Genomic DNA, 11,631 nt, shown 5'->3' with positions numbered 1-11,631 from the left:
CTGTTTGTAGGTACCCCTATGTGCGGCGGCCATTTATCGTCTACCGCATACACAAGTTTGTAAAGGCAATATAGCCGTATAACACTATATGAGCAATGATGTCGGCATGGTGCAATACACACAAGACTAGTACAAAGATAGATTTGGTCCGGCATGGTGATGCGAATGATTAAAAAGGGAATCCGCATTATGATGATACCAGAAGGCAGAGCTTTCTTCTGGAGGAACCATGGATAAAACAGGCAGCTTCCTTTAAAGAAGAAACGAGGCAGCTAGCTAGCTTCTTGCTTCACACCAAAGATGAGATGACCAACCATGGAAACTTGCCGCTTCTGCCTCTCACGGTTCAAACAACCTCGAAAAGCTTTCTTGCGAATAGCTCAACTTCTTTACTACTAAGAGGCGCCACTTCTACGGCAATACCCTAACAAACTAGAGCTAAACACGTCGAACTAAAAGCTTAGTAGTAATCCCTAAACCTAACCCGACCTAATCGACTCCTGCTACTTGCAACTTTCTGAATTTTGCTAGTACAACCACTAAATACTAGAGGACGGGGAGAAAAATCCAGGGTACGGTACAACAGACTAATCGACGATCGATGCGACCGAATCGAAGAAAATGTACACTAGCTAGCCGGCCGGCGTGGGGGGCGGCTAGAACGAGGCGACGGTCAGCGCGGCCACGGCCACGGGGTCCTTCTTGCGGCGCATCTCCAGCACCTTGCGGTGGGAGTTGGAGTGCAGGTCGCCCACGAAGGTGGGGCTGCAGGCCGGCCGGTACTCCGGGAGGAGCCGGCCCGACTTGTAGCGGACGCCGCAGGCGTTGCACAGCGTCTTAGCGCCCTCGGGCCCAGCCCGCCACTGGGGCGTCTTCTGCACGCCGCAGTGGCTGCAGCGGCGGTCGCCCTGGGCGGGCGCGGACGCCGCGAGCAGCTGCGGCGGGAAGTGGTGCTTGGGCTTGCGCCCGCGCTTCTTCGGCTTGCCGTGCTTGGACTTCTTGGAGCGTGCCGGCTCGTCGAGGAGGTTGGAGCCGTAGAAGGCGGGGGAGTCCATGAGGAAGAAGGACGCCGAGGAGGAGCTAGAGGAGGTGGTGGACGATGACGCCGAGTCGGATATGGACTGCGCGCCGGAGAGCGACCACACGGTGGTGGCGCGCGACCGCTTGCTGCGCTTCTTCGACCGCACCGGCACCAGCGCCTCCGTGGAGAGCGCGCATATGGTCGGCGTCCGCATAGGGTACGCGGCTGTCGAGACCGTAGCTTCGCGCTGTCGCCACGGCGCCGCAGGTAGCCGCGGCGGCGGCGGGAGCTCCGCCAGCGAGTCGTCCATGATACGGGACACCCACTCCAGTTCCTCCGCGTCGTGGGCCTAGAGAAAGGAAAGCACACAGTAAAGTAAAGAACTCGGCTAATGATACTCCGGAAACCCTACTAAAAAAGTGGTGCCGTCTGAATAAAAAAGGCCAAACGTCCATACCGGCAGGTCCATCTCCGGCGGGAGAAGCGGCATGAGCTCGTAGGAGACCACCGACGAGCCGTGGGAGTCGCTGCACTTTTGCTCCTCGTCCTCCTCGGCCGCCGGCGCCGGCGCCTCGCAGAGCAAACCGCCTTCCTTTTCCACCTCGCAGAGCTCCTCAAGGTCAAGCAGGTCCTCCACCAAGAACCCGTCTCCCCACGCCGCCGGCCCAGCGACCACGGCGGCCGCCGCCTCCTCTGCTGCCTCGCACGGCCTGAGGCTACTCCTCAGCGCGTACATGTTCCCTTCCCTCTCCACCTGAAACAAGAAAGCAGCTCCTCCTTCAGTTTCCTCACAAACAACGTACAACCGTCACACACCAAAGAGCACATGGAAGCTCGCTTACCAGGGAGCCGTGGTGGTGCGCGAACGACGAGGACGACGACATGACGAGCACGGCGGCGGGTGCAGAGGAGAAGGAGCGGGTAGGCGAGGAGGAGGAGGAAGGGGAGGCGTGAGGAGCAGAGGAAAAGGCAGGGGCGGAAGAGATGAGTGTGTGGTGGGTCATTGAATGGCTGCCAAAGCCCGTGTGCGCAACAAATGCCACTCTTGTTGTTTTCTCTCGCTCGCTCGCTCGCGCCCATAGGCCCTAGTAGTGGTACCTTTCTCCCTTCCGGTTTCCGCTTTGCTCTCCCTCAAATCACGTTACTCCACTCCATTTTTCTCTTTCAATAGTGGACATGCCAGTCAGTCAACAGTCACGTATTCTTACCCCATTCGTCCCATGCTTTTGGATGCTATTTCTCGTATGAATATATGCTAGAAATATATTACTAGGATATTACTATATAGTGGAACATTATTCCTCACAGATGTATGGTGCCATTTCACCTTATCCATGTAAATATAAATATATGGTGCGGAAAGCCCTTTTGGGCTTTTGGCTCTCGAGTTTCAGTGCTCCCTCCGTATTAAAAAAATAAATAAATAAATTTATACTTTTCTAAAATTATGAAACAAAATCCTAAAAGTCGCTAATCGATGTATCCCACTAACATGCAAAATCTCAAAACGAAAAGCATTATGCGCATAAAAAAAATGAAAATTCTGAATTTATTTCACCTTACTCCATATTTCTCTTCCACCTTAAAGCATCTCCACTCGTCTCCCCGAATAGGCCCCCGGCTGGCTATTTTTCCATCCGGACGGCGAAAAATGGTCCAGCCGCGCCCCCGGTTCCTCGTTTTTCCCCGGCTTTGGGCCTTCATCCATCCGGCGAGCCCACGACAACCCCGGCCTACCGTGACGCGCTCGGGGAGTCCGAACGAAGCGAAACGCCGAGAAATCTCTCCCGCGCTTTCGCTTCGGCTTCGCTGCAGAGGGGGACCCGGCCGATCAGTGGCACACGCATCGTCTTTCGCGCGCAGTAAAGGATGCTGCCGGTCAGCTCGCCGAGGACGCGTAGCATCCACGCGACATTAAATCGCTGGGTCCAGCCTCGCCTAAATAATCCACGCGTGGGAGGGACACCTCCTTTACCAGGCGGCGTACCCCTGCCTGCCGGACACGAGGCCTCCCGGCGGCGGGTGGCGGCTAAGTGCGGGCGGCGTGCCAATCCCGCCGCCACCCCAGGGACACGCCCTCGACGCCGCCATCGAGGAGGTCCGCCTGACAATGTCGGACCAGGAGCGCGCCGAGCCACGCCACCACCCCGACAACTACACAGCGTGGAACTCCTATTTCCTGCAGCGGTGTGAGCAGGAGCTCGCCTCCTACGACGGCCCGCCGCCTCCGCCTCCGCCTCCGCCTCCATGCAACAACTCTGCGGGACGCAAGCGTTGGTGGAGCGTGCCGGGCCGGACGCTCGACGCCCTCATCGAGGGCGGCAACGCGCCCGTTCTGACGATGCCCCCGCTGTCGAGGGCATCGGCCAGCCGCCGCTGGGGAAGCAGCAGCTGGCAACCACGGCGCATGGCTGCCAGCTCCTTGTCGTCTGGTTCGGCGTCTAGGTCGACGCCGATCTCCAGGTCGGCACCATCATGGGCGCTGGTGAAACAGGAACCGCTATCCCCGCCGAGCAACCGTGCGCGCAGCGACGACGGGATCTTCATCCGCGAGCCCTCGACGCCACGCGGCCGCCTTCGCCCCAAGCGCGAACCAGACACCTCCGGCGAGCGGAAGCGCAAGCCGGTGAAGGTGGAGGAGGTCCACGACGCCGAGGACACCGCAATCCTCGAGGCCGTCATGGCGAGGTCCCTCTAGGACCTCATCCCCACCGACAACGCCAAGCCCCTCGACCAGGCCTGCGTCTGGTCGAGGGAGTAGTGGGAGAAGGAGGAGGCGGAGCGGCAGGCTCGGCTCCTTGAGCAGGCCGCCCGGTACCGCCGGCCTGCGACTCCTCCATCTGGTGCCCCCGTCCCCGTCATCGACCTCGAGACGGAGTCCGATGACGACTGGTACAAGCCCTCGCCGTCCCCGCCGCGCAACGGTGGCCGGTGGGGAGACCCCGGCCAGGGCACCAGCAGCCAGACGCCGACGGCGCCACCGCGTTTCGATGATGGCGGCGACGGCGACGAGGACTACACGGTGTTCTACCGCCATTTCGCATGTAGAGGGACGTGTTTTAATATTTAAATTTATATTCCACCAGCCGAATTCGAAATATATTCGAATTCGGTCTCTATGTATGAACTTCGCCCTCTATATAGTAAATATCATTAAATTTAGTCCAAATTCAATCGTTTTTAGCCGTATTTCGTCAAGCTTTCGTTTTTCAAATTTAGATCGGCGTCTTCGCCTGAAATCGCGGCTGGAAAACTCGTCCTCCCCACGCCAATTTTACGTCCAATCTGGAGGAAATTTATCCCGAATTTCGGCGTGGGGAGGCCAAACGAATAGAGATGCTCTTAGTATCTATGTAAATATAAATATATGGCACGGAAAGCCCTTTTGGGCTTTTGGCTCTCGAGCTTGTGCTTCCTCCACTTTAAAAAATGAAAATTATATTTGTAGTTTTTTAAAAGTATGAAACAAAATCCTAAAAGTCGCTAATGATGTATCCCATTAACATGAAAAATCTCATATCGAAAAGCATTATGCGCATAAAAATGAAAAAGTCTGAATTTATTTCACCTTACTCCATATTTCTCTTTCACCTTAGTATCTATGTAAATGTAAATATATGGCGCGGAAAGCCCTTTTGAGCTTTTGGCTCTCGAGCTTCAGTGGTCCCTCCATATTAAAAAATCAGAAATTATATTTATAGTTTTTTAAAAAAATATATGAAAGAAGATCCTAAATGTCGGTAATGATGTATCCCACTAACATGCAAAATCTCAAATAAACAAGTATTATGCGCATCACAAAAATGAAAAAGTCAGAATTTATTTAGAGATTTGAAATCACTATACTCATATTTACACTTTTTCTATATTTGTGTACTCCAAAATATACATTATTTCAAATTGACAGTTTGCACGTTAGTGGAATACTTTACTCGCTACATCCTGATTTTCCATAGTTTTTTAAAACTCAGAAATAGGATTTTCATATTTTTGTAAATAATCACTGGTACCCATATGGGTCAAATCTTCACTCTGGCGCTATATGGCGGCTTAATAAACATGTTGCCGAGACCCCTAACTTTGACTCATTTAATCATAAATTAGTGTATGCTCTAACTAGAGTGATAACTGAACTCCCTTATCTGATAGCCTCCATTCTGAAAATATACATGTAGCCGAAATGGACGAATCTCGAACAGATTCGGGCACTGCGCGCGGCGGCATTTTATTCGACGGGCAATTTGTGTGACTATTTTGGTTGGAACTTTTGCACCGGTGAATGATTGCCAGCAGTTGGGCTCGGGCCGGGGTGGGCACATAATGGGCCTGAAGCTTCCCTCTGTTCGGATGAAATGCTATGGCGAAAATCTAGGTTCCTTTGCTTCACGCTGGTGCAAGCGGCATGTGCATGTGTTGTGTTGTGTGTAGACTTCTGTTGTTCACTTGTTATGGTTTCTATTGGCTTGCCCTGCTTAAAAGATAGCCCAAGTTCGTTTTGGCAAATTTGGTTAACAAACCTTTTGCTTGGTATTTGTCCACGAGACAAATATCTATTTGGGTCGTAGTACATTTAGGGATTTTTTTTTACAAAAACTAGAAAACACATAGGAGTAAAAATCCTTGGTATTAAGATATCAAACAAGTACAAAGGATGGATTTGTATTATAATGCCATGACCATTTAGTTGTTATAGTAATGAGTTTGCACCATAAAAAAGACAATGATATTGGTAATCAATGTGTGGTTGGATGCTTACGAGTGTAATTGTACACTCACCTTAGCTGTGTATCAAATCTGAAGTTTTACATCATGTGTGTTATCGTTAATGTGAATTATTCCCTAAGTGGGGAACAATGTTATCATCAATAGCAAGACGTGAGTGGTGATTTTGTCAATCTTGATGTGCTGCAACTTAGTACTCGTTATGTGTGTGTAACTTAGGTGGTGGTGTACGTGCACGTGTGCATACAGGCATGCAGCTACACATTACTTGGTTTTTTCTCAAAAGAATAGTAGAAACAAAGTTTCTGATGGGGTCAGTCAACCTGATTCCCAAAATAAGTCAACCAGATTTATCCTCGAAGTGCAATAGTCATAACTTATTTTCTTATGGAATAGAAAGTTATCCAAATTAAAACCAGCAAAATAAAGAGTTGTCAGGATCATATGCTCTTAACATACTATGGAACTCATATGAATCAAGAGTATGGAACCCAGATGAATCAAGAGCCTCTACTTGATTTCCTACAAAATGTTATAACAAATGGATTTTCTTTGGTGCATTTCGGGATAGTGAAGATGAAAAAAGATTTTCAGAGAAATGAAGAGAGAAAGAGTAGACAAAGGTGGAGACGGCGTGAATTGGACTACTAAAAATGAGTCTTGAGTTCATATTCATCTAAAACCGAAGTTTGACAATCTCGATTCTACACATTCATGTAAAACCGATGTTTGACAATCTCGATTTCTAGACTCAAAATACATGTGAGGGAAAAAACATTTTAAAAAAATGGGTGATCCTCTAGAAGTCCGTCAGAAATTTACAAACCAAAGATGTCCTTATAAAATTCAAAACATAGATATTTTCTCAAGATCCACAATGCCCTAATTCGTAGAAATCTTATTGTTCGCTTTGACATGAACTCATCGCACATGGAAGAATTACTTTCGAGATCCGAGTGGCATTTGTGTGTCCTTTGAGAGCACTGAACTACCACTTGCGTAAATTACACTCCCCCGTTTTATAATAAGTAAAAGACTTATAAATTATACTGCTTGGTTGACAGACGCACAGACCGGAAACTACTCCACGCTTTGACGCTGCAGTTGACCTGGAGGGAGCGAGTGGTTCACCGGGGTGGAGTCATCGTCAATCTCTACCGGCAGGTCCCAGCTAGCGGCAGTGACGAAACTGCCAAAGAAAACAAGATCGGGAACATTCAAGCGCGGCAAGGCGGGATCGCCCCGAGGGAGGGGGGCAAAGCCTGGGATTCGTGGTGATCTCAAAGTCGGTGGATTCGTAGGTGCTCCCGCCTCCCGACGAAGACGTCGCTCGTTCTTCGTCTTCCCCGGAAAACGCCAGCGGCGCCCAACGTGCAGGGCCGGCCGCACTCGAATCGGCGCGGCTGGCGGACCCTTGGGGTGTCACTCTTGGACGGCGAAGCCCATGCGCGAATCATGGCCGTGTTTGAAAACGATAACCGATGCGATGCCGCGTCCACATCCGGCAGGAATGGGCCAGCGGCTTGATGCGGCTGACATGTCATCACGCAGCGGCCAGCGGGGGACGTACCGGCTGATTCGTGCGCGCGTCTCCGCCGGCCGGTCTCGGGAGCGTTCCAAAATTCGAAACACCGCGGCGCGGCGGCCGAGTTATTACTCCACGTAAGCTACGGCGTGGAGCACGTTGGTTTGCAGTGTGCACGCCGATGCGCGCTTCTCATGCATGGACGACGACGAGCCCCGAGTCTTGGCGCCATCTCGCTGTAGCGGACGATGCTACAGCCGCATGTGGTGGTCTCGATGGGTGGAGAGCCGCCGGCCAGGCCTGCATGCATGTGAAAAACTAACAGTATCAAACAATTGGATTAACACGTACGGTACGGTCATGCTTATCACGCCAGTCACCACAAAAAACAATGTGCAGTGGCTGGCATGTAGAAAACATGCAGATGGCAGAGACCGCCCAGAGGAGCTTGGTGTAACATCTGCTGGACTATGTAAGAGCATCTCCACCGGTAGCTCCCAAATAGGCACCGGCAGGGGTGCCGGCACCTTCGTTTAGGGGGCGCCGGCATTGCATCCTCTATTTGGAGACGTGATGACCCACAAGTATAGAGGATCGCAATAGTCTTCGCAGGAAGTAAAACCCAATTTATTGATTCGACACAAGGGGAGACAAAGAATACTTAAAAGCCTTAACAGCGGAGTTGTCAATTCAGCTGCACCTAAAAACAGACTTGCTCGCAAGAGTTTATCAGTAGTAACAGTTTTATAGCAGTAGCAGTAGTGAAATAACAGCAGCAGAGTAACAAAGACAGCAGTAGTGATTATAGTAAACAGCAGGATTAAAATACTGTAGGCACAGAGATGGATGAACGGGCGTTGCATGGATGAGAGAAACTCATGTAACAATCAAAGTAGGGCATTTGCAGATAATAATAAAACGGTATCCAAGTACTAATCAATCAATAGGCATGTGTTCCATATATAGTCGTACGTGCTCGCAATGCGAAACTTGCACAACATCTTTTGTCCTACCAGCCGGTGGCAGCCGGGCCTCTAGGGAATCTACTGGAAATTAAGGTACTCCTTTTAATAGAGCACCGGAGCAAAGAATTAACACTCCGTGAACACATGTGATCTTCATATCACCGCCTTCCCCTCCGGTTGTCCCAATTCTTGTCACTTTGGGGCCTCGGGTTCCGAACAACGATACGTGTATACAACTTGCAGGTAAGATCATAAAACAATGAATATCATCATGAAACAATAACATGTTCAGATCTGAGATCATGGCACTCGGGCCCTAGTGACAAGCATTAAGCATAACAAGTTGCAACAATATCATAAAAGTACCAATTACGGACACTAGGCACTATGCCCTAACAATCTTATGCTATTACATGACCAATCTCATCCAATCCCTACCATCCCCTTCAGCCTACAGCGGGGGAATTACTCACACATGGATGGGGGAAACATGGCTGGTCGATGGAGAGGCGTCGGTGGTGATGATGGCGATGATCTCCTCCAATTCCCCGTCCCGGCGGAGTGCCAGAACGGAGTTTCTGGTCCCGAGACGGAGTTTCGCGACGGTGGCGGCGTACTGGATGGTTTCTGGCGACTTCGACTTCTCTTCTCGCGTTTTTAGATCGAAACCCTTAAGTAGTCCAGAGGGGGGCGTCAGAGGCTGGTCGAGGGGGCCACACAGTAGGGCGGCGCGCCCCCTCCTCAGCCGCGGCGGCCTAGTGTGTGGGGGCCCTGGCCTCCCCGTGCCTGCCCTTCTGGCTCCGTGAATCTTCTAGAAAAATAAGCCCTTCGACATAAATTCCGGGGATTTTGCTGAAAGTTGAATTTCTGCACAAAAACGAGACACCAGGGCAATTCTGCTGAAAACAGTGTTAGTCCGTGTTAGTTGTATCCAAAATACACAAATTAGAGGCAAAACAATAGCAAAAGTGTTCGGGAAAGTAGATACGTTTTGGACGTATCAACTCCCCCCAAGCTTAGCTTATTGCTTGTCCTCAAGCAATTCAGTTAACAACTGAGTGCGATAAAAGAACTTTCACGAACACATTTGTTCATATGATGTAAATATTCTCATGATATGGCAAGTACTTAAGCAATTCATAATAAGATACATGCAAATAAAGTCATCTAATAGCTATATCAATCATGGAAAAGGTACTAACAAATTAATAATAAGCATCATGAATCATGTCTATCAGCAGGATTGCAATGTTCATAAAAGGATATGATAAAGTGGTATCTCGCTTGCCCGTATTTGTACAGCAAAACATAAATGCTCGGGCACCTTTGAAGTTCATGGGAAGACTGTAAGTAGAGACTATCAAAGATAAAAGCATCAAAGTTATACCACATCTAATCATATTTTGGGACAAGCATATTATACTAAGAATGACAGTTGTGCTCTCAAGAAAGTGCTCAAAGAAAGGATGGAGACTCAATGTAAAAGTAAAAGATTGACCCTTCGCAGGGAAGCAGGGATTAACATGTGCTAGAGCTTTTCATTTGTAAAACAGGGGTAAAATTATTTTGAGAGGTGTTTGTTGTTGTCAACGACTGATAATGGGTACTCTAACTACCTCGTCAACCAGACTTTCAAGAGCGGCTCCCATGAAGGACGTTATGTCTACCAGCAAGGTAGATCATCCCTCTTCTCTTTTGTTCACACATGTATTTTAGTTTCATTATGGATGACACTCCCCCCAACCTTTGCTTACACAAGCCATGGCTAACCGAATCCTCGGGTGCCTTCCAACATTCTCATACCATGGAGGAGTGTCTATTTGCAATATAAGTTGCTTACTGATAAATCAGGGCAAAACATGTGAAGAGAATTATTAATGAAAGTTGATTAATTGGGGCTGGGAACCCCGTTGCCAGCTCTTTTTGCAAAATTATTGGATAAGCGGATGTGCCACTAGTCCATTATGAAAGTCTGTCAGGAGTAAATGACAAGATTGAAAGATAAACACCACATACTTCCTCATGAGCTATAAAACATAAACACAAATTGAGAAGCATTTTGAAGGTTTTAAAGGTAGCACATGAGAATTTACTTAGAATGGTTTGAAATGCCATGCATAGGTATTTATGGTGGACACTCTGGAATAACTTGGTTTTCAGGGGTTTGGAAGAACGAGCAGCGTTCCCACTCAGTACAAGTGAAGGCTAGCAATAGACTGGGAAGCGACAATCAAGAGAGCAGCAACTGTCATAATCATGCTTGCGACAAAATAAATTAACGGAGGCATAAAAGTGATACAAGAACTCTGAGGTAAAGTAAATCATCGAGGCTTAATTGACTTTTGTTCAGTCATATGCATGCGTGAGCATGTGCCAAGTTGATTCAAGTGAATTATTCAGATGAGGATACCACAATGTCATATCTATCTATGAATAAAGCAATACAAGCAAATATTTATGACATGTTACTCATATTAATAAATTGGAGCTAATCATGAGAGATCATGAACTACTAGACTCTCTTAAATGACATATACCTCACATGAACCAACTAAGCATGCTCACATGGATGAGTATATGTACAAAAATGAAAACAAATAGAGTTCATACCAGCCTCTCACCACAGTCGGATTGTCATAGATCGTCATTATTGCCTTTTCACTTGTATAGCTTGAATAATATGAAATGAAAGCCAAGATCCAACCACCGAAGACCATTGAACTCCAAAATGAACTTTACAAAACCAAAGAAGAACAGCAAATATTTTTGGTGTTTTCGAATTGGAAACAAGAACAAAAGGAAACAAGCAAACAAAGCAAAATCTTTTTGGATTTTCTTATAGCAAACCAACGATAGCAAATAAAGAAAAATGAAAGAAAGAAACCAAAATAAGCAAATGGTAAAGAGAAATAACAGAAATATTTTTGGTCTTTTTGTGTTTTAGGAAAGAAACAAAGCAAAAACAAGAAAATGAAAACTAAAAGAGTCACATAAACACAAAGCAGCAGAAATTTGTCAAACTTGACAGCAGTACAGGAATCGATTTTTAAGAAATTCTTCCGCTGCCCAGCTCGAAAAGTGTTCAACTAATGAAAGTTAGATAACAACCTGGGGAACTTGCACAAAAATTGGCTTCGCAAAATAACATTCTGGCTGTTTTTGAGAATTTTTTTGGTATCAGTCCAGAATCTGTTTTCAGGCAGCACTTCCCCAAATATCATCTCTCTCTTATTAGAAAACCACTTTAAGAAGCTAAACAAGTATGTACAAGTATCCAGCAATCATAATATGCAAAGAATGAGTGATGCCGGTATACCTCCCCCCAAGCTTAGGCTTTTGTCTTAAGTGGAGATCAATCCCATGGTGCCCATGAAGTGGCACCTCCGTAGTATGACGAA

General features: G+C 47.9%; 1 protein-coding gene across 1 annotated transcript; it reads right to left on the bottom strand.

Moving 5' to 3' along the window:
• Positions 1 to 251: 251 nt before the first annotated feature.
• LOC127306906 (GATA transcription factor 5) lies at positions 252 to 2,098 on the bottom strand. The gene is made up of 3 exons (XM_051337611.2): positions 1,864 to 2,098; positions 1,479 to 1,775; positions 252 to 1,370 (listed from the first exon to the last, which is right to left on the bottom strand). Exons 1-3 carry the CDS (start codon positions 2,023 to 2,025, stop codon positions 657 to 659), a joined length of 1,173 nt encoding a protein of 390 aa, XP_051193571.1. The 5' UTR covers positions 2,026 to 2,098; the 3' UTR covers positions 252 to 656.
• Between the last annotated feature and the right edge of the window lie 9,533 nt (positions 2,099 to 11,631).

Source organism: Lolium perenne, chromosome 6 (assembly GCF_019359855.2).
Source record: "Lolium perenne isolate Kyuss_39 chromosome 6, Kyuss_2.0, whole genome shotgun sequence".
Taxonomy (NCBI): domain Eukaryota; kingdom Viridiplantae; phylum Streptophyta; class Magnoliopsida; order Poales; family Poaceae; genus Lolium; species Lolium perenne.
The sequence above is the reverse complement of the archived record's forward strand: the minus strand, read 5'-3'. Positions and strand labels throughout refer to the sequence as shown.

What these genes read in the sequence shown, in the direction of transcription:
- LOC127306906 (XM_051337611.2), bottom strand. Translation starts at nt 2,025, where the DNA reads ATGACCCACCACACACTCATCTCTTCCGCCCCTGCCTTTTCCTCTGCT. An exon ending in CGCACCACCACGGCTCCCTG is followed by an intron (nt 1,776 to 1,863) that starts GTAAGCGAGCTT and finishes TTCTTGTTTCAG; the next exon opens with GTGGAGAGGGAAGGGAACAT. An exon ending in CGCCGGAGATGGACCTGCCG is followed by an intron (nt 1,371 to 1,478) that starts GTATGGACGTTT and finishes TCCTTTCTCTAG; the next exon opens with GCCCACGACGCGGAGGAACT.